At 60.3% G+C, this 21,185-nt stretch overlaps 1 protein-coding gene across 4 annotated transcripts in view; it reads right to left on the reverse strand.

Annotated features, from left to right (window-relative positions):
- Positions 1–21,185, reverse strand: part of CLTCL1 (clathrin heavy chain like 1) — a 62,594-nt gene that overhangs the window by 16,902 nt on the left and 24,507 nt on the right. For all 4 annotated transcript variants that reach the window (XM_051973186.1, XM_051973185.1, XM_051973187.1 and 1 more), the window contains exons 7-23: positions 18,854–19,051; positions 18,113–18,313; positions 17,885–18,037; positions 16,651–16,773; positions 15,099–15,236; positions 14,152–14,316; positions 13,506–13,686; positions 12,878–13,041; positions 11,202–11,327; positions 10,697–10,839; positions 10,192–10,426; positions 9,135–9,257; positions 6,229–6,374; positions 5,421–5,604; positions 4,499–4,691; positions 3,623–3,780; positions 276–440 (exon numbers count right to left, since the gene is read on the reverse strand). In XM_051973186.1, coding sequence (XP_051829146.1) covers positions 276–440; positions 3,623–3,780; positions 4,499–4,691; positions 5,421–5,604; positions 6,229–6,374; positions 9,135–9,257; positions 10,192–10,426; positions 10,697–10,839; positions 11,202–11,327; positions 12,878–13,041; positions 13,506–13,686; positions 14,152–14,316; positions 15,099–15,236; positions 16,651–16,773; positions 17,885–18,037; positions 18,113–18,313; positions 18,854–19,051 — 2,796 coding nt within the window. The remainder of the gene's footprint in view (positions 1–275; positions 441–3,622; positions 3,781–4,498; positions 4,692–5,420; positions 5,605–6,228; positions 6,375–9,134; positions 9,258–10,191; positions 10,427–10,696; positions 10,840–11,201; positions 11,328–12,877; positions 13,042–13,505; positions 13,687–14,151; positions 14,317–15,098; positions 15,237–16,650; positions 16,774–17,884; positions 18,038–18,112; positions 18,314–18,853; positions 19,052–21,185) is intronic.

Here is a 21,185-nt window from a genome sequence, read left to right on the forward strand (position 1 = left end):
CTCTTGTGCCATCCTCCACAGGAGGCCCAGGGGGACGAGGCCCTCACTAAGGAAGCCGGGCGGACTGGGTGCTTCTGCCCCCTGGACATCTGGGAGGCAGCCCGGCTGGCTCAGCCCCTTGACCTCTTGTGAAGAACGGCCTGGCCCACCCCGTGGTGGACGCCGAGGTTCAAGATCTCCGTGTTGTGTTTTTGGTGGCGGAGGGGGTTAGGGCGGGCGAGGACCCTCACTTCCAGCACTTCCACCGCCGGGGGAGCCGGGGCTCAGAGCTTTACCTCCTTCCAGGTCCTGGTGCTGTTGGCCTTGCGACTGCTGTCCACGGCGGCCTGATACTCGCCCAGGTGCACCAGGGTGGACGCCAAGCGGGCAAAGTTGGACACGTTGCTGTAGAGCAGCTTGGCGGCTTCGTACATGGCCTCCTCGTAGCAGCGGTCGCCAACCTGGAGAGACACGTGACTTAACTGCCCGGAGGAGGGGGCCCGCCCTCCCTGGGGACTCCGGCCCACGGACACGCAAGAGGGACGGGCAGTGATGGGGAAGAGGCCCGGGGAGGGCCTCGGGAGCCGTGCCCGGCCTGGCACCAAGGGGACTCTCTCTGGCACTTGGCACAACTAGTTCTGAAAATCCCTGCGTGGCCTGCGGCCTGAATTACCCAGCAGCCCCGGGCGGCTGCCCTCTGGAGCTCACCCCACGCCCCCAGGAAGCCCGGGCACAAAGGCCTTCCTGCTTCTGGCCGTGGGAAGCGAGCCAGCCTCTGAAGTCCAACAGAAAGCTCTTAGATCGGGGAGCTGGGGGTGGGCAGGGGGAAGGCTCGGCCACAGCGCTGCTGCTTAGAGAAGCCCCAGAACAGAGACGTGCGTTCTGCATTCAGTCAGATGTTCTTCTCCTACAGGGCAGGGAATCGGGGGGAGCGTAGGGAGGCGGCTCCGGGGCCCAGCCCCGTTCTCTCACAAGCAGAGGGAACGCTTCTTTACCCAGTGGCCAAACCCCCAAAGCAGGGAGCGTCCTGGGGAGAAGCCGAGGGGGGGACACCCCGGCGCTGTTGGGGGCTGCCGGTCCTAGCTGGAAGGGGTCTCCAAGCCCCCCGGGATGTGTCGCTTTTACAGAAGAGGAAGCTACTCTTTTTATGGTGGCAAAGAACCGGAAAATGGGCAGATGCCCATTGACTGAGGAATGGCAGAATAAGTGGTGGTCAGTAATGGAATATTCATTCATGAGAAACGATGAACAGGATGATTATAGAAAGGCCTGGGAGGATTTACACGAACTGGCGCCGAGCCAAACGAGCAGAGCCAGGAATACACCGTGTACGGTAACGGCCGGAACGGGCGCTGATACTAGGACAGACTCGCTCCTTCCCAGTGATCCAAGGCCATCCCAAGATGGCCGTCCACGGCCAGAGAGAGCTCCAGACACGGATGCAAACCCACACAGGCCGTGTTCCCCCCTTTTTTTTTCCTTTTCTTGTTTTTCTTTCTCTCACGGTTTTTCTTTGTTCTGATTTTTCTTTTCCCAAATGAATCAGAAGGAAATGCATTTTTTTTAAGTACACGTATAACCAGAAATAAATAAATAATGAAAGAAGAGGAAGCTGAGGTCAGAGTCCTGAAAAGCTGGGCCCAGACCCGAGGGCCAGAGCAGCTGCTGAGCTGCGTGAGCAGCAGGCCCTGGGATGAGGGGTGGCTCCTGGGGAGAATGTGAGACACCCCTGGGTTCCCGGCCTCGGGAGCACCACGAACCACAGAACCGCCACAGAACACTGTCAGTCAGGCAGCCACAGAATTCCCCAACTGTACTCCCGCCAGAAAATTAGCTCATCACCGATTTAAACCCCATCTTGGGTTCTCTTTCCCACCAAATTATCCTCTCGCTTCTGGCTCTTCGTTAAATTGGTGCAATTACAGCAAACTTGGGAGATGGGGCTGAGCCTGAAAACACTGGTTTGGAACCCCAACCTTTTGGGGGTCCCCTTTGAACCCCAACAAGAAGCCAGCCCAGAAAACCTTGGAGAAAGGTCAGGGCAATGACCAATGTGAGCACCCGAGGGCTCCCCGGCAGAGGGGACTTCTTAATGAACATTTAAGGACTTTTTCCCCCTGAGGCAATGGGGTTAAGTGACTTGCTCAGGGTCGCACGCCAGGCAGTGACTTCTTTTAAAGGCGACCATGGCTTGGGAACCCGAGAACATTTGCTTGCACAGCAGCTCTGCGGGGACATCTCAATTAGGAGTTGGTTATTTATTCTTTCGTTTCTGGGATCGGTTTCTGTGTGTGGAGTGTAAGGCTGGACTGGCCCAGACAATGGGAGAAGAGGTCATGAGGGGGCGAGGGCTTCTTTGCAGTTTGACTCTGTTCCTCTCCTGCCGCCCGGCCTGCTGGGAGTTGCCCTTTCTCGGGAGATCGGAATACTTCCTTTTTTTTTTGCTTTTTACCTCGAGAGTCTCCGATTTGACACCGGGTAAGGGCCACTGCCTCCCCCCCCTCCCCCCACTGCTGTCCTGCTCGTTCTCATGGGGTCACTCCCACCGCCCCCCAGTTACAGCTTTCGGGGCCGGGCCGAGCCCCTAGTCCTGGAGAAGCACCTTTCAGGCGGGAAGAGGGGCCGAGGAGTTTCTGACCTGGGAGCTCCGCAAAGAGGAGGCCGGGAGGAGGGCAGGGACCCCTTTCCACAAAGGGATTTTGTGCCAAAAAAAAAACCAAACAAAAGCCTGGGAAGATGATTCACTGTCAGGCAGGAGGCAGCCGAAGGCCTGGCCAGGAGTCCAGGCTGGTGGGGCCGTGTCCCGAGGCCAGGCCGCAGGCAGGGCCGCTCTGTGCCCACAGTGCTGTGCCTCAGTGCCCTTTGGATGTCCTGCCTTAGTTTCCCTAACTGTCCTATTAGTTGCTCTGCCTCAGGTTATGACCTTTCCCTCTCAATGTCTGATGAGATAAAGGTTTTAGATCTTTAGGTTCCAGACATTCCTCTTAAGGTTTGACAGGACAGAGGTTTTTCCATTCTGGATGTCATTAGACTCTCAGTAACCTCCCTCCATGGTGCCATCCTAGGGGCCGCTGCCCATTAGGTCGTCCCCTCCCCAGGTACCCCCCCCCCCCACTGTGTCACTATTCTAACTCCTCTAAAAAAGCTGGCTCTCCTCCAGCCCTGGGACCCAACGTGGACCCACTCTCTCTAACCTCTGTCCTGCTCAGTTTCTCCGGCATCACAACAGTGGGGGCCGGGCCCGGGCAGGCCGTGCTCGGTGCCCCAGAGTCCCCCCGTAGAGGCTAACAGCCCGGCTCAGGCGCTGGGGCGGGACGAGGACACCTGTCTGTCACTTCCCCTCCCTTCCTCCTGAAGAGGGCGAAGGCTCAGATGACCTTGAGGACCCCTCAGACAGCCGGGGCCCATTTATCAGCCATGGGCGTGGCTGGAGGTCACAGGATTCCTATGGGGAAGGGTCCGGGCCCTTGCTCTGGGCAGCTCACTCTAGTCCCCATGAACCCTGGCCCCATGTTGGGGAAGGGCAAATGAAGCAAGGAAGGAGGAGTTACCAGTGTCACTCTGAAGGGGGCGGGTTCTCCTTGTCCCCCCCCCCCCAGTCCCCTTCTTCCCCCCTCCCCATCCCCGGCAGCTCCCGGCCTACCTGCTGGATGTGGGCGTTGTTGGGGCCGTTGATAAACTCCTCGAGCTCCGAGAGCCGGTTGGTTTTGGCCAAAGCGAAAATAAGCTCGGTCTCCACGTACGACTCTCGGCCCTTTTTCCTGGCCATGTGTAAAAACTTCACTAGATCTTCCCAGTTGCCTGGAGAAAGGAAGCCACGACGTGAGGCCCGGCTGGGAGTCTGGCGGCCCCTGGCTCCTACTCGGGCGATCCGGGCAAACCAGAGCGGAGGCCGGGGCCCCTCCCGGGCTTGTGGAGGCCGCGGCACAGGCGAGGGAGGCCGGCCCCTGCCCGAACCACCCGCTGGGCTGCCAGGCTAAGCCCCCGGCCCAGCCAGAAGCAGCCGAGGGGAGCAGGGGTCAGAAGGACCTAACGTCACAAACCACCTTCCCAAGAGCCAAGGCTCCCACGTGGTGAACCTTGCAGGGGTCAGGCCCGTGTCCCCGGCGCAGGAAGCGCCCAGAGAGGAGCCTTCCTGGCCATCAGAGCCGGCGGCGCACGGTGATTCGCCCTCTCTGCACGGGCAGCCCCAGACCCCCCACCCAGCCTCCGGGGCACGACCTTCTGGCCACTAAGGCCCCCTTTGAGGAGCAGGCCATTAAGAAATCCAGAAAGAGGGTGCCCGGGCTCTGGAAACTCTGACAACACGTGCCAGCAGCTCTAGGTGAGAAAAAGCTAACGAGGCATGACAAGGGCTCAGCACGGCCCTCCCGGCAGTGAAGAGGTGGGGAGAGGGGCCGGGGGGGGGGGGGGAAGGGGGCGGGGGGCCCGGTAGAAAGGACCACACCAACGACCCCCGGAGTGTCCCATGGTCCCTCCCCCCCACCCCAAAGGGCTCCTGGGTGTCTGGCTCCCTCACCGTTTCTGCTGGCAGCCTCCACGACCTCCAGGTAGGAGGAGGGATCGTCCGCCTTGGTGTACGAGTCGATGGCCTCCCTCACCAGGTCCTTCTGCAGCTGGGCTCTGGCCAGCTGGCTCCACACGGCCGGCTCGTTGCATCTCTCCGCAAACTCGTAGGCGCGGTCCAAGTTGCCGATGTGTTCTATCAGCACCTGAGGGCCGAGAGCGTGGAGGGGACGGCTGCGGCCGGACCAACCAGCACAACTTCAGGGTCGGGGGCAGGTCTGGGATCCTTTAAACTGGAATCTTGCTGCTGCTGCTTAAAGTCCAACCGAAGGGCCTGGGCTGGGCAGGGACAAGCTGCCCCCACGAGGGTCTCAGCCCTGAACCCTCCGCTGGTGTCGGGGAGACCCCCAATCTGCCCACGCCTGAGGGCGCTTCCTCTGCCTTTTGCAGAATTCAGCAGCTACTGTTACCCTTAAGGCCTCCGTCCTCTGGTTAAAGGGTTCGTGACACACATACGAGACACAAAGCTGTTCCTCAACTGGACTCAAAAGGAAATGCTTAAAAAATCTTAAGTGTGTGATGAGAAAATGAGGCTTCTGACAGTACTTGTTATTCCCCCAAGAAACCTCTTTAGGGAAAAGTAACACTCACAGTGCAGGAGGCTCCAGCCACGTATTCAAAAGCATAAACCAGACCCTTCAAGGTTTCTCCACAAAACCTTTTTGGGGGGAAGAAGGGGGTTCCTTACTACTGGGACTTTCAAGTCTTTATGCAGAAATGGTCAGTGGGGCGCTTCCTCTTGCCATCCTGGAGCTGAAGGGCTCCCCGAGCCCAGGCAGGGAGCCCCGAGTCTCCCGGTCCCTGCCCAGAGCCGGGCTGTGGTTCCGCGGCGGACACTCCCGCCCCTCCCGGGCTGGGCGGAGCCAGGCCCTTACCTGGATGGCCGACGTGTTCACATCGAACTTGCGGAAGATGGCGAAGGCCTCCTCGTAGAGCTCGTTGCTGATGGCGATGTTGGCGATGTCGGGAGCGTCGTAGTTATCCAGCCGGTTGATGTACTCCATGACGCGTGTGCGGTCAGCCTTGATGGCGGTCAGAATCAGGAGGTTCTGGAGATTCCTGCGGAAGAACCGGCCGAGGGGGGCTGCAAAGTCCCTCCTGGGGGATGTCGGGGATCGGGGCAGGACCTCACTCACAAACGGTGTATGGGAGCGGGCAGCGCCCCGGCAGAGGGGAGGGGCCGCTCCGTGCAGCAGACTCAGGCCGTGAGACCACCAGCTCAGAGCCCTCTCTCCCTGCTCCGGGGAATGTGCCCACACGGGTGCCCACCATGGTGCCTTTGGTCAGAACAAGCCCTGCAGAAACTCCCCCTGTGCCAGGCAGTCTTGGGGCAGCCCCGTGATTCCAAGGCCACCGGAAGGAGTCGTTCCCGAGAGCCCAACTCAGCCCCCGACTGGCGCCCCCGGGGGCAGGGTCTCGGTGCAGACTTCGGACCCTCCGCCCGAACTGGCAGGTACGTCCATGACTGGGCCAAGACCCTCCCCAAAGAGCCAGTCCCCATGCCCCGGGGCACTGGGGCGCCCCGAGCTGCGAACAGCTCCTGCCCTGAGAGAACCCCGCGTGGTGGCTGTTAGGGCCCTTCCCCTAAAAGTCGGCCAGAGACGAAGCTGGGGCCTCCCGAGGGAGGATCTGGGGATGGGAAGGGCATCTCCCGTGGCCGGCAGCTAGGGGGCGCCCCCTCACCTGTGCTCGCTGAACACCGAGTTGTCCAGGACGATCTTCTCGAGGAGCTCGATGAGCTCGCTGGGCAGGTCGGCCGTCATGAAGGCTTTCACGGTCACCGAGACCTCCTCGGGGTCCTGGGTCTCAGACAGGGCCGTCTGCACCACCTGGTTTTAGACGTGTTAGGGAGGGGACCGGTTAGCTCAGAAGAGACGGCCCTCGGGGAGCCGGGGGAGGGGGCCGGGCTGTGAGGGAGATGGGGAGGGGTCTTCCAGGGGGTCTCGCAACAGCTTCATGGGTTAAGGAGCCAGCCTGCCTCGCCCGTGGACCACAACGGGAAGAGGGCAGGAGAGAAGGGGGCCAACCACCCCCTGGGTGACCAGGGAGGCACCCGTTCCCCCTGCCCTGTTGGAGCAGACCTTGAAGGCCATCTGAGGTCAGCCAGAACATCAAGGGAATTGCATGAGGAATTGTGCTGGAGGAGGACGTTCGGCCTGGGGGGGAGGGTCCAGCAGGGACCCCGGCTGCCTCCCCGAGGCTCGCAGCACCCTGGCAAAGCTACGGGAGTGGGGCCTGCCCCTAGCTCTGCCACCAGGGCCATTCCCACCCCCTCTGCCTCCAGTCCCCTGGGTCTCCAAGGCGAACACTCCCAGCTCCCCTACCCAGCCACACCTCCCTGGTCTCCCCCTGCAGGGGCCGGAGGCACCCAGAGCCCCCCCAGAGGCTGAACTCTCTGTCTCCTTTGGACCTGGGACCGTGAGAGCGGGCGGAGGGATTACTCCAAGCACGGAGAAGAAACTGTGGCTGCCGGGGGGCTGAGGGTCCGGCCTAGGGATTCCCAGCCAGCTGGCGGCCGAGCCATTCACCATCTTGTACCAGCTCCCCAGGGCCAGACCGACCTCACGAAGACTTCCAAGAAGACCCAACGTGGTTATTTATCCGAATCCCCAGAACCCCCGACTTTCACTGCCTGGCTCACCTGTACGCCCGCGGAGAAGGAACAGTTCCCACACTTCCCCTTAGCCCAGAGGCATCGGCCGGGGGAAGCCCTGAGTTTTTTTAATCCCATTTTAGGATCGGAGACGGCCTGCCTGAAGCAGCCCCGCAGTGAGTCCAAGTTCCCCCGCTTTTACTGAAGCAACTTTTAGCCGCCCCATTCCACCATTCCAGCGGAAGGGGGTCAGCCTGCAGACCGCCCCCACCCCCTTTCGCCAAAGCAGATCCAACAGCAGCAAGAGTCCCAGCTCGACGACACCCCCCTGCCCGGGGCAGAAGCAGAGCCTTCAGGGAGGGAGGGACACACGCCAGCCCAGTCGAGGGCACTCCCATTAGTACGTGGGCACTGCCCCCCCCAGGGGAGGTAGCTGACACGCCAGCTCTGCCGCCCCTTCCCCAGGCTGGCTCTGGGGGAGCCCGGAGCTTTCCCAAGGCTCGCAGGGGTCGGGACTAGGAGATGGGGAATGAGAACAAAGACGCCACTTTACGGATTTCCCCAGAGCTCTTTGCAACTGTTACATGGCTGGGAGCGAGGTTCTCTAACTGTCCCTATTCTGTCTAAAACGGGGCTCGCCTCCGGAACGATCCAGCTCAAGTGAATGGGGGTTCCAGGGCCCGGGGAAGCCGAGTCATTTTCCCAGCATCCTCAGTGAGGGCTGATTAAGGCCGGGCCGCCGCGAGCTTCTATCAGAAGCCGCACTTCCCAGGGTGAGCTCCTGCCTCACGGGGATCTAACGGTTCTTGGGCGCCCAGCTGGGCAGGCTTGGGAGGAGACGTTCCCTGCCTCAGGACAGTTTCTGAACCAACAGAGAGCCCAGGAAAGCAGCCAGAAAAAGCCTCCCACCCGGGACTGTGGAGGCAGGAGTGGCTGGGCAGGGGCGCCTCCAGACGGAGACCCAGAGGAGCCCACGTGACTGCCGGCTCTCTCAGGGGAAGAGGGGATTGGGTCAGCCCGGGCCGGAGAGAGGCTCGTCATCTCGGGATAAAGAGACTTTCACCCAGATTTGGTAATGACCCCTGAGGGGTCTCTGGACCAGCCGGGGGGCAGCCCCCACTGAGCTCGGCTCGGCCAATCACTTGGAGGGCGTCCCGGGATTCAGCCACCTCTGCGGACCCCGGCCAGCCCCGCTCTGAGGGGCCCACACTAGGGGCCCGGGGCCCGGAGGGGGAATGGGACACCAAACAAGGGAGCAGCTCCTCGGAGGCGAGGCCCTTAGTCGGGCTGGGGAGGAGCCCCCGAGGTCCCACACACTCTTCCCTGATCCCACTGTTCTGGTGGCACCGCCCTGGAACCAGAGTGACCCTCGCCTCCCCTCCTTGGTGCAGAGACTCCATGGCGAGGGATCTGGGCTCCGCCTGGCCTTGGAAGCCCTTCCCTAGCCCTTCCCTTCCGGTCTCCCCGGCCCCACAAACAAGACCCTCTGGCCCTCGGCTCTGGGCATTTTCCCATTTTCACTGGCTCAGCCCAACCAACCCCTCCCTCTGGCCGTCCCTCATGCCTGAAACGTTCCCCTTTCTTGTCTCTGTCTGACTGCTGACCTCCCGGCTTTCTCCGAGTCTCAATTAAAATCCCACCTCCTACGGGAAGCCTCCCTCTAATTCGGGGCCTTCCCCGCTCATCCCCTTCTCTTCTGGCTCCCGGCTAGCTCTGTTGGGGTTTGTCTCCATGTTGTCTCCCCATTAGACTGCGAGCTCCCAGAGGGCTCCATGGCTGGCATACAGCAGGCACTTAATAAATGCTTATGACTCTCAGAGTCCTGCTGCAGGAGAGGGCTGTTAGAGAACACCACGTTTGGGCTCTTAACTGGCCAACGGCCTCAAACGAGACCAGCTGCATCCCCTGGAGCTCCCTCCCGTGGGGACCTCGCAGCCCGGCCGCGACTCTGGGCGCCCCAAGATTCCGTGCGGTCAAGAGCCGGTCCCGTAGCTACCTGATCGATGAGCTGCCTCCTGAAGGGGTTGTTCTCCTCCAGGACATTGGCCCAGAGCTCGGGATCTTTTCTGCGCACCAGGTAACGAGCTTCACTTTTGAACAGAGAATTCTCGTTACAAACCTGAAAGAAGCCACAGCCAGTCAGAAGCTCCTGCCCTGCCGCCCACGCCCCCACAGACCCTCCCCCCAGGCTGAGCAGCCTGTCCCCGCCCCCGCCAGCCCGGCCGGGCACCCGGGGGAGAGGGAGCCGTGTCAGAGGGACAGCGGCCCCGCGCCCCCCGAGAGCCTGTCCTCCTGGGAGCGCGCTGACTCTCGGGGAGCCTGGGTATCAGAAACTCTTAATTTCTTTTAAACGCCAGAACCCAAGTTCCTGAGTGACCCCCTCGCGCGCTTACCCACCCCCAGTCCCAACGGGATCAGAGCAGGCGTGGAGGTCCTGAGGCAGCAAGAAAGGGGCCCCAGGAAGCTGGGTGGCTTATGCCAATACGGACAACCAGCATACAGCAGGCACTTAATAAATGCTAAGTGACCCAGAACCCGGGGACACAAGTGGAGGGGCAGGAGGGTGCCCACAGGCCGCAGCCTGGCATTCAATGCCAACAGTTAATGCAGAAGCTCACGACCGGCCGGGGGCCGAGGGCACTAGGAAGGTCAGTGGGCCCCTCCCCGGGCCCCGCTCCTGGAGAATCTGGGGGCATTTTTATCTCTTTTCGAGTCAAGGGCCACACTTCAGAGTCACAAACACGAGAGGGGCAGAAGCCTCCCCGGAAAAGCCCCTCCCAGGGGCCCCACGACGGGCATTCACAGGCCCCTTTCTGAGGCGCGTCCGCGTTCAGAACCCGAGGGGGGGCCCGACTCTCCCCCCAAACAGCACCACCCGTGGAAGAGGCAGAGCCCCGGCGGGGCAGACTGGCCGAGGGCACTGGGGCAGCTCCGTCGCCAGCCGAGCATCGGGGGGACCCAGCGTGAAGGGGAAGCCACCCGGGGCAGCCCCTCCCCCGCCCCCCGGGGCCCCTGACAAAGAGTCTAAGAGACGAAAAGCAACAGCTGCTAACCTGGATGAGTTCGAGGTCACACTGCCCCCTCTCATAGGCAACACAGGCCAAATGCGGGTCCCTCTTTTCACAGTATTTACCTACAACCCGGCTGTCGTAGTAGGGGTTCTCGCGGAGGAAGCGCTCGGGGTTATTGTTACTGTCGATATAGATCTTGGCCAGGGCATTGTGGGTGGCCGGCTCCTCGCAGCCTTCGTGGGTCCGGGACTCCAGCCAAGGAAGCAGCAGCTTCAGCCTTGGGTGGGAGAGAGACGCGCCCTGAGACCGCCAGGCCCCGGGCCCAGGACTGGAGCGCCCGGCCGCCCCGAGCTCGCTCTGGGACCCGGGGCAAGGGATGCAGCCCGGCCCGGGAGAAGCGGAAAAGACCCAAGCTGGCAGCAGGTGCCCCCGGGGCCGCCTAACCCAGCAGGAGGGTCTGCAGCCCGGGTCTGGGCTCTGGGTGCCGCAGGCTGGCGGGGACACGCCCGGGAGGGCCGAGCACAAGTCGGGCAGCCGGCCCCCTTACCTGTTTCTTTTCTCCACCTCAGCCACTAGGTCCTCGGTGGAGAACTGGCCCCTCACCACCATGATTAAATTTTTGATGACGTCTTCCGAGCAGTCCACATCGAGCAGCCCTCCGACCACGGCGGGGATCCGGCTGGGGTTGACCTGCCACGAGACACTCGTCAGGTCGCCGCACCCCGAGGAGGGCCAGCCCCGGGGAGCTCCTCCTCTCGGTCCGTTTCTGGGAGCAATGTGCCCCCCCCCCAAAGGCCAAAGGCAGGAGGGAGACGGCGCTCTGGGGCCCGGCTTCTCCCCTCCCACCAGTGTCCGTGCTCCTGGAGGGGGGGTCCGCACCTGCGCCAACACGAGTCACAGCCCTCCCAAGGCCGAGATCCGCTGGGGTCTGACGAGGTCACCGGGGGGCGCCCTCTGACCTCCAGCCTGCCAGGCCTTGTGCCAGAGGCTGACCCTGCCCTGCTTAGGGCAGGCCCCCCCACGGGCCCCGAGGCCTCAGGGAAGCGCGTTACCTTCTGAACGTAGATCTCGATGTACTTCTGCAGGTTGTTACGGTACAAATACAGGACCAGGTCGTGGACAAAGTCAAATCGGTCGCAGACAATGATCAAGGGCAGCTGATCGGTCAGCTTGGCCTCCTACACGTGGGGAGGGAGAAGAAGCTGCCTCAGGACCCCCTCCAGGCGGGAGCGGCACAGGACAGCCCGGCCTCCGACTGTGCGGGCCTCCGACTGTGCGCGCCTCCGACTGCGCACCTCCGACTGCGCGGGCCTCCGACTGCACAGGCCTCCGACTGCACGGGCCTCTGACTGTGTGCACCTCTGACTGCATGGGCCTCCCTTCAGAGCCTCCCCTGCCTCCCCCATCTCTCTCTCCCCCCGTCTCTCTCCCCAGCTATCTCACTTCCAATCTTTCTATTTCCCTCAAAGGCTCTCTCCTTTAATCTCTTTCTCAGCTCTTATTGCCGAAGCTAGCATTTCTAATACAATATTAACTAGTAATGGTGATAGTGGGCAGCCTTGTTTCACTCCTGATCTTATTGGGAATGGTTGCAGTTTGTCCCCGTTACATATGATGCTTACTGATGGTTTTATATAGATGCTACCGATTATTTTAAGGAAAAGTCCATTTATTCCTATACTCTCAAAGGCTCTCTCCAAGGTGAACGGTGACCTCCCTTCTCTCTCAGCAGCCAGAGCCCCCCTCGCTGAGCCCCGGCAGCCCAGGACACCAGGGATCACGCTCTCCCCGGCCCTCTCTGACTGCCCCCTCTCTTTTGCATTTGCTGATTCCTCGTCCAGGCGCTGTGGGGTTATAGGGGGTCCCCCAAGCCTCTGTCCCGGGCCCTTCTCTTTCCCCTCTACATCCTGAGTCCTTAACGTAGCAAGGACCATCAACCCCCTATCAGAACGGCATTTTTAAATGCATAAGATAAAATAACACAATGACCAAGGAAGCAAAGTGATCGAGTGACTGTTAAATCACAAGTTCCTGATGGCCCAGTTGGACCGCTCGCTGTCGGGGGGAAGGGAGAGGGAGAAAAACTTGGAACTCAAAATCTGACAAAACCAATGTCAAAAACTGTCTTTACGAGTAATTGGAAAAAAATAAAATACTATTAAAATGAAAAAAAAAAAAAAAAAGGTGAGCTCCCAAAGCCCCGGGTGAGAGAGGCAGCCCCCGCTCCCGGATCGTTCACCCGGGCCCACCCTCGCTGCCTCTCGGGGCTCGATCAGACGCCCCCAGCAGAAGGCGCCTTTCCTCCAATCCCACCCTCTCTGCCAGTCTCCCGCTGACCTGGGCTGCCCAGTCCTCCAATAGCCTCGGCTCCTCGGTCCAAACATTCCCCGTGGGGCCTGTCTCACTCAGCCCAGGGCTGGGGACGGCCCTGACCCCTCCCTGCCGACTGCTTCCTGCTCGGGGCCAGGATGGCTTCTGAAGCCTCCTAAGTCCCCCATGAAGGAGGCAGCCCCCAAGGAGGTCTCTGCTCCGAGCACAGGCCCAAAGCCAGGAGGCTGGGCGGGGGGGGCGGGGGGGGGAGGCCCTCAGTGCCCCAGGCTGGCTGGAACCGGCCTGCGCAGGAGCGGGCGGGAGGGGACGGGGGGATGGGGAGAGCCTTCAGTGCCCCGGGTTGGCTGGAACCAGCCTGCGCAGGAGGGGGCCGGGCAGAGTCACGCCAGGAGCGCACCTTGAGGAAGTTCTTCACCCGCTCGGGGTTGTAGCAGTTGCTTTCCCGGCATATTCTTTCCACCTCCTTGATCTGCCCGGTCTTACAGGCAGCCTGAATGTATTTGAAATGCACGTCCGGATCCTGGCTGAAGTTGACGATCGCGCCCAGGAAGTAGAAGAGACCTGCAAGGAGAGGCTGTATTGGGAGAGCCCAGGGCAGAGGCCTGGGAGCCTCCGTCCCAAGTCACGTGGGGGCAGCCTGGGGGCCCACCATCGGGGCGGGGGGGGGGGGAGAAGGGAGACCACCATGGGAAGGGGGGACGGCAGGCTTCGTCTCCTTATTTGGAAGGACGGCAGACGTCTCAGAACAGCCCGGAGGCTGGGACCACCTCGGAGCTATGGGGAGCCCCACAGGACGAGAAGCTGGGGGCCATGGGGCCATAGGGCCAAGGGGCTGCCCTTCTTTTCTGCCCTAAGCCCCAGCACCAAGGACTAACCCTGCCTAAAGCGCCAGGACTGACGGACCCTGAACCTGAAGCTTGCCCTGAAGCTGGGTTAGGTGCCATGAGCCCCACCCTCCCAACCTGGCGGCGCGCGCCAAGGAGAGTCCCTGTGGCCGCTCTCCCCGGCCCTGGACGAGGCACTACCTTCGTAACTCTTGAAGGACTCGAAGAGCTCGACCAGGGTCTGGGTGCCAAGCTGCTCGTGGTACTTGGAGGCCACCTGCACGCCCAGCTGCAGGTTCTGCCGGATGTTGGCCGCCAGCATCGCCCGCAGGCACTCCACGGAGTCCTCCACCGACAGGGAGCCGAAGAAGTTCACGAGCCACTGCAGAAGAAGAGCCGGGGGGTCGGGAGGACACCTGTCAGGCCTGGACCGCCCCGCCCCCCTCGGGGCCCGATGCTCCCACAGGCATCAGAAACAGGGACGAGGGACCCGAAGGGCACGGCCTGGAGGCCGGGGGCTCCACCATCTTGCACAGGCTGGGGGGCCCAAGCCCAGCCTCCTCTTGGTGCTCCCCCCACCCAAAACAACACGGAAGCCCCCCCGTAACGAGAGAGTCACGCAAACAAGTCTGCACCTCGGGCCCCCGGTCCTCTGCCAAAAGGAGGCCCAAGGCGCCCACGGTCAGACTCAGGACCAGTCACTGTGCCACTAATGGATTCAATACAATGGCAGCACGGGAGAACCGCGTCCTTCCTATCTCGGGACCGACCCAGACGGGCAGATGAAAAGGCCCCGGGTCACAACCTATTAGTCGGCAAAGGCCGCAGCGCTCCCCGGGGGCCGTACCTCGGGGTTCAGGAGGTGGGTGTGCACCACGGCCCGCTTGATGTCGTACAGATCCGTGTAGTGCTCTAGCGCGCGCTGCAGCAGGCCCGCCTTCTCGCAGAGCTGGGCGATGTGGGCGCGGTCGTAGTGGGTGAACATCTGGTTGCCAAGGATGGCATCAGCGACCTGGCCCCGAGAGAAAGGGAAGAGTCTCGGTGAGGGGCAAGCCTGGCAGCCTCCCACTCTGCCCCCCATGCTCTGCCCCCGTGGCCGCCTGGTCGGAGTCGCCATGAGCCCGCGAAGGCTGGGGCTGTCTGACTAGGGAGGGCGGGAGCACAAACACTGAGCCGAGTGGGGGAGGAGCACGGGGACCCCACTCTCCTTTTGCTGCTTCTGGGCCGAGAGCAGCCTGTCCCGGGGAGGAGCAGCCCACGACACCACAGGGAGCACCATCGGTCCCTGACAGCCCCACAGCTCGAGCGGACGAGCCCACCGGGCCCTGGGGGACTTGCCCCCGCTCCGAGACGCTGGAAACCATGGGAACGGCAAGAGCCAAAGAGACCAAGAAAAAAGGCCCAGAGGCTCATCAAGAGCAGAGGAGGCAGCAAGTTTGTGAGCACCAAAGCAGGTCTGAGGGGCTCCCCGCGGTCAGCGGTCACTCCGGGGATGGGACAGACTCTGGTTGGGACGAGTCAGCCAGACCAGTCGTGGGCACGGACATGGCTCCACCCCTTGTCTCCCAGCAGGCGCTGGGCAGGGAGCAGAGAGAGCCCCTCGGGGGCTGGCAGGATGCAAGGACAGAGAGCCAGGGGAGGGACTGTGAGCATGCTGCAGTACCGGGAGGACGAAGGCCACAGCGTTGGGCCCGGCCCCGCTTCCCTCACCCCGCCGTCCCCCTGTGCCCCAGGGGGCCACGTCCCTCATCTGAAATCGCAGCCCTCGGCACCAGGGCAGGGAGGGGGCCCTACCTGGGGGGCGTGGATCAGGTTCATCTCCAGGAGGCGGGTCTGCAGGTGGCCCTCCGCGGGGCGGTTGTTCTTCAAGGCGTCCAGCAAGAAGGACGTGCACTGCTGAATCAGGCTGTTCTCCATGAAGACGTCCACAATCTGCAGAGCCCAGGGCAGCGCGTCACCGCGGCACTCTGCGACCTCTCGTGCCAGGGGGCACCCCGAGGGCTCAGAGGCGCTCTCCAGAGCCGGGTCGAGCACTCTCAGGATCAGGGCCATTTCTGACTCCCGCGATGTGACCAGCGGAGTGAGTCTGGTCGGGGCCGCTCACCCCCGGGGGTCCCTCCATGTTTACATCACACCAGAGCAGGGCATTCAGGGTCACAAAGGCACATTTTGTTCTCCGCAGACTCCCCACAAGAGGGCAGTCTAGCACCAGGGCCAGGGCCCAGGCTGGGCTAGGGCAAAATGGGCCTCCAATCTCGTGGACGGGGCCCTCGTCCCTCCCCTAGGCCGGAGCCCCTGGGGCCCCAAACAGACCGCGGGCCCCTCACTTCCCTCCCCACGGGCTGATGCCTGCGCCGAGCTCGCCCCGGCTGTGACAGACCCTGCCAAGTGGGACGGGGCGGGAGCACGGGGGGTGAGCCAGAAAGGGGGCCCACAGGACCCTCGTGCACATGCCTGCGGCTCTCTGGCCCCCAGAGGCTCAGACACCCGCTGGCTGGGGGACCCTGGGCGAGTCACTTAAGAAGCGCGGCTTGCCTCAGGTTCCCCAAATGTAGACCGAGGGTCACAGGAATTGCCGAGAGGGGAAAGGAGCCAATTCTTTGTGAACAAGGCTGAACACAGAGCCGGGCACACAGTAGGTGCCCCTTCTCCTTTCCCCCTGCTCTGCTCACCACCCAGACATGAGCCACCTTGCCCTTCTCAACCAGGAGTAAACCACGACCACCTTTTAAACTCCAGGCTGCCTCGTGAAACACACAGTGTGGGAGCGGCCGGAGATCCCCCACCCGCTGCCCAGGGCTGATAAAGCCGCTGATGGCCCCAGGCCCATGCTGGGGAGGGGGGTTAGTCCTTAGAGCCGGCCCACTCGGGCAGCACAGGGAACCTGACTCCTGGCCACCTGCTCCCTAGCAAACAGACCCCACCGAAGCGACAGGGGCTTAACGGGCTCAGGCTCGGGGTGGGGGCTGATCTTGTCTCTGCTACAGACCCTGGGCCCCCTTCGAGATCACGGCCCCAGCCACCACTTACATTCTGGGGGCAGCACCCGGGGAGCCACAGGTGCCCCTGCCAATGACGGGCTGGGACCCTGCTGCTTTCCCACAGCCGGGCGAGACGTCCCCTGGGACAAGGCTGCCCGTTCAGGGTGGTGAACGGGATAAAGTAGGAAGGCTCAGCCAGGACGCTTCAGTTCTGCTCCAGAACCATTGGCAGGAAAGCGTCATTTGGCAGAAAGTCCTCCCGGACACTTCTCGGCAAAGGTCTGCTGACCCCGAGCCCTAACGCTCCACTGGGGACTTTAGGAAGGGCGTCGGGAGGCGGGGTGAGCGGGGCGCCCTCTGCTCACCTGATTGATGTTGGCCAGTGGCTCCTCATCCTGCACCAACATCTGGGCGAACTGCAGGCCCTGCTCCGGGCTGACCCTCATCACACTCCTCAGCAGGAAGATCCAGTCGGGCGTGTAGGCGACCTGAAACGGAGCCCCCGTGACAGACCCCGCTCTCGCCCCCAGCCCGGCTGCCTGCTCCCAGCTCAGCATCCGGCAGGCAGGGAGCTCCCCCCTCCACGGGCACCGCGGCCGAGGCCCCACAAGCCACCTCCGGCCGACCACCGGGGCCACTGCTAAACATCAGCCCGAAGAACAAGCGGCCGGGGGAGTTCCGTGGGACCCCCGCTCCTAAAGTCAATCACTCTCAACAGCCTTTACAGAAACCGGGGCCAACAAGGAGAGGTTCGGGAAAACAAAGGGCACTTGCTCTTCTAAACGCCACATCCCGTCCTGCCTAGTTTAAAAACCATCCCACGTCGCGTGCCCCGGGCCAGGGGCCTCCTCACTCCCGATGTTGCCTGGACACCCACAGCCCAACCCGCCTCGGGAGTAAGAGGGGAGCCACGGACCCTTCTCAGGGCGGTGCTTTTAAAGCATGAAATAGTAACATACAGGGCGACAAAGGAAAACACCGAAATACGGGCAGGTCTTTTTAAAAACGCAGCCCAAAGTAAAAATTCCCATTGGCTATTTTATTTCTGTTTAAAATGCTCGTGTTGCCCCTAATCCTTAGCAAAAACCTCACTAATTATAACCTCGTTTCTTACTAAAATGACAAAATCGTGATTCTGTACTCGAGGGCCTGACAGGTTGTGCTAAATGCTGGAGAGACGGAGAACGAAACAGCATAAAACAGTATCGTAGGCAGGGGAGATAAGGTGGGGGAGTGGGGGGCGCAAAATCAGGGAAAGCGTCTGTGGAGAAGGGTGCTGGGGGGTGGGGTCAGTGAGAACTGAGCATGCCCCAAGCTCACTACTTTTGGTCAGGAGCAAACCCGCCTCAAACGAGAGTCTATCTCAGCGGGGGCCAAATTCAGAACCTGAAGGGATTCTGAAAAGTATCTGATGGCAGTCACGGCCAGGATCCCTGAACAGGCGCCTCCCCTTGGGCTTTGGGCACTGGCCCAGAGGTCCCAACAAGGGGGAGGGTTGCAGGCCGGAGGGAGCAGCCACCATCATTCTGGTGCTAGAGGGTCACGGGCAGGGACCAAGAACAGCCGGGGTCCGGACAAGCAGCCGCGAGGCCCTCTCACCTTCTTGGCGTAGAGCACGATCTTCTGGAACTGGCCGGTCTCGGCAAAGCACTGGATCACCTTGTTGGGCACGCTGGCCCGCAGGTAGACGCTGAGCGCCAGCGTCGGGTCCGCGGCCTTCACCAGGTCCCCCAGCTCCTCGGAGCACTCCAGCTGCGGGAGAGAACGCCACGGTCAGAGAGTCTCACAGCCCCTGGGGCACCCTCGGCGCGGGGCTGTAGGTCTCACCTTGTCCTCCTTAAGCCATTTCTCCAGGAGCTGCTTGCGACCCTGCTGAAGGACAGGCCGGCAGAGCTCCAGAGACTCGAACTTGTTCAGCTGCCCCTGGTCCAGCAAGATCCCGAAGTATTGGAGCAAGGGGGAGGCCTGCCCGGGCTGGGCCGGGACACTCTGGAACTTTCGGATGGTGTCGCTGGTGCGCAGGATCCCCTACACAGACAAGCCCGGAGACGGGAGTCACTCCTGGGACTGGCCCAGGCCTCGTCACGTGACTCTCCGTCCACTCCAAAGCCCACGTGTGCGGCCCTTGTGCTCAAGGTCATACCGAGGAGACGCAACGGGACGGGGTCCCCAGCTCCTCAAGAAATGCGCGCAAGGGCTTATGGGGCGGGCAGCCGTTCCCACCCACACCGGGCAGCAGGGATAAAGACCCCATTTCCCGGTCAACATGATGAGGCTGCGACATAGAGCCCGTCTCTCGGAAGGGGCGTCTCCCTTTCCTAGTCACTTTGTACAAAGAACACTGTCCCCAGGCCTCTCCCAGGCCATGGAGCTTTCCAAAAAGACCAAGGTCTGGAGGAGCAGACAGGGGGCTCCTCCATTACGTTACGCACGTGCCCTTGCCCACTGCCAGGGAAACAGCACAGGACCGAGCCCGCCTCCAGGCCAAGCTGCACGGCCCCGGACGACCAAGAGCCTGTGTCCCCTTATAGGCCCAGATGCTTCCGTACACGGGCCCACAAACCTTACCTTAGGCGCAGAAGCGGCAACTTTGGCGGCTTCGGCGTAGCTGCCCTGTGCAAAAAGGGTATTGAATTTTCGGGCAAAGAGCTCCTCGGCTCCTGCCAGGTTGCTGCGAATGGCCATGCGCAGACCGAGGTCGGGATTCTGGAGCACGCTGGTAGCATAATTGACAATGTTATCTTCTTCCACACAGATGGACAAGACCTGGGAAGGACCAGAGGTCACAGGGAGTGAATCTGCAGGAAATGCCGCCTCCCGGACAGCTGGCAGAGGGCAGACACCGACACCGTCCCGGGGTCTCACCCACAAAGCGCCACTGACGCAGACCAGATTCCCCCTCCAAGGCTTTGGGTTTGGCGGAGGGAAAACATTTTGGAAATTTAAATCTTTACACATGGCGAGAAGGGGATCGGCCTGCAGGGGCCGCCTCTGGAAAATGACGCAGGGTTTCCAATGACCCCAAACAGCTTCCTACTGCAAACATCCATCCCTTTAACATTAACGTTCTCTTGCCACCTGACTAGGATGCCAAGAGGTCGTGATCCCCAGAGAATTACCATTCTAGATATTTCCAAGTACTCTAGAAATAGAACCTCATTCCCCAGGCTCTTGGAGAAGGAGTCGTTCCTTAACTAAAGAACCTCTCGGAAGACATCTGGAATCCTATGCAAAGATATCCTCACGACCATTTTGAGGGAAGAAGCTTTGTCATAATTATGGAAGATTCTTTTTTAATGTTTTTGTTGTTGCTATTCTACCATTTCCAGAGCCGTAAACACTCATTGTGCATATTGTTTCTGCAGTTCTCGCTCATTAAAATTCAATTATATTCACACAGCATAATCCGTTTAGTCATTCCCCGCGTGGCAGGGAAGATCATTGCCCGTCTTGGCTACCCAAGAAGAGCTCCCACAAATATTCCGTTGGGCATAAAGACAGTGGGAGTTGCGGCTTAAAGGGCGAGGACATTTCTATCATTTTCTCTGCATGATTAGAAAGTGCTTTCCAAAATGAATGGACAAATCCCCAGCTCTGCCAAGAATACATTCATGTGTCCATCTTTCCACGAACCCTCCGACACTGAGGGTTACGCCCAGCTTCCGTCCTCCTTGCCAATTTTCTGGATGTGACGTAAAACCCCAAGGCTGTTTTGTTGTGAATTTTTCTTGTTATTGGTCCTTTGGATAATTCTTTCACGGTTGTTACTAGTTTACAGCCGTATCGAGGATACCCTTTGAACAGCTTTTAGACTTATGTATGTTAACTGTCTATGTTTCTTGGAACTTGGTACTGAGGGAACTGAAGGGACTGGGGCAACAGGTGATTAACTATGGTTTAAATGAACCTCACTGACACCATCTTGGACTCAGTTCTGGAGTTTGCCCAGTTCTCTTTCCATTCATTTAAGTACAGCTTCTGTCTTGGAAAAACTTGATTCAGTTGGAGGAATTGGGAGAAAGCCTAATTGCACCGTTTGAGCTTAGCCCTGCATGGCTGGGAAGCTGGACCACCCTTCCCTGCTGCCAACTAGGCACCTCAGTTAGGCTGACCAGAAACCCGGTCAGAGCTGAAGACTGATGTGAGGAATTTCCTCATAATTGTAGATCTCACCCATATGTCTTATGGGAAAATTGGCCCTGTACTGATTAATCAGTTACTGTTCCCATGTTCATTTGATTGAATACAGGTCCTTAGGGCAGGGGGAGTGGGACATCTTCTGGGATTTCAAGGAATTGCACCTCTTTGCTTTCCCTTTCCCAATTTAAAAAGTTCCTAATCGTTCATTCACTTAGATATTAGATTACTTAATATTATATTATCTTCTTTTAAAATTAGCCTTATTTGATTCATGGTTTTTAATGTATAAAGTCTGTCTCCCCTGTATTCAGGATCCAGTGCCAAAGCTGAGGAAGGTGACTGGTCCCGACTTGTTGGGCAATTGATATGTACTGTTCAATAAATCAAAGGGCTTGGAAGCTCTGACACTCGTTTCCTCAGTTATTTTATCTTATACCCACCATGAGACTAATAATCAATGGGATGAAGAGTCTCTATCATTTTTCAAGGATTTGCATGACTGGGACATACATAGTAGATATTGTCAGAGGAAAACTTGATTTAAAGCTATTGCCAGACACGCGTGCATGGTGAAATCTTGCCTCCCTTCTATCTTCTGAGTTAGCTGAATGAAGGCAAGAAGGGGCCTGACACAGCACATCACTTGTAAAAGCCTGGGGCAAGCTTCCTCCTCCGCACTGGCATAAGTGCGGTGCCCTCTGCACAAGCTCCTGCTTTTCCCACTTTCATTCTCATTAATGCCGTGCCACTTCCTCAAGAA

The sequence above is a fragment of the Antechinus flavipes genome, chromosome 1 (assembly GCF_016432865.1).
Source record: "Antechinus flavipes isolate AdamAnt ecotype Samford, QLD, Australia chromosome 1, AdamAnt_v2, whole genome shotgun sequence".
NCBI lineage: Eukaryota > Metazoa > Chordata > Mammalia > Dasyuromorphia > Dasyuridae > Antechinus > Antechinus flavipes.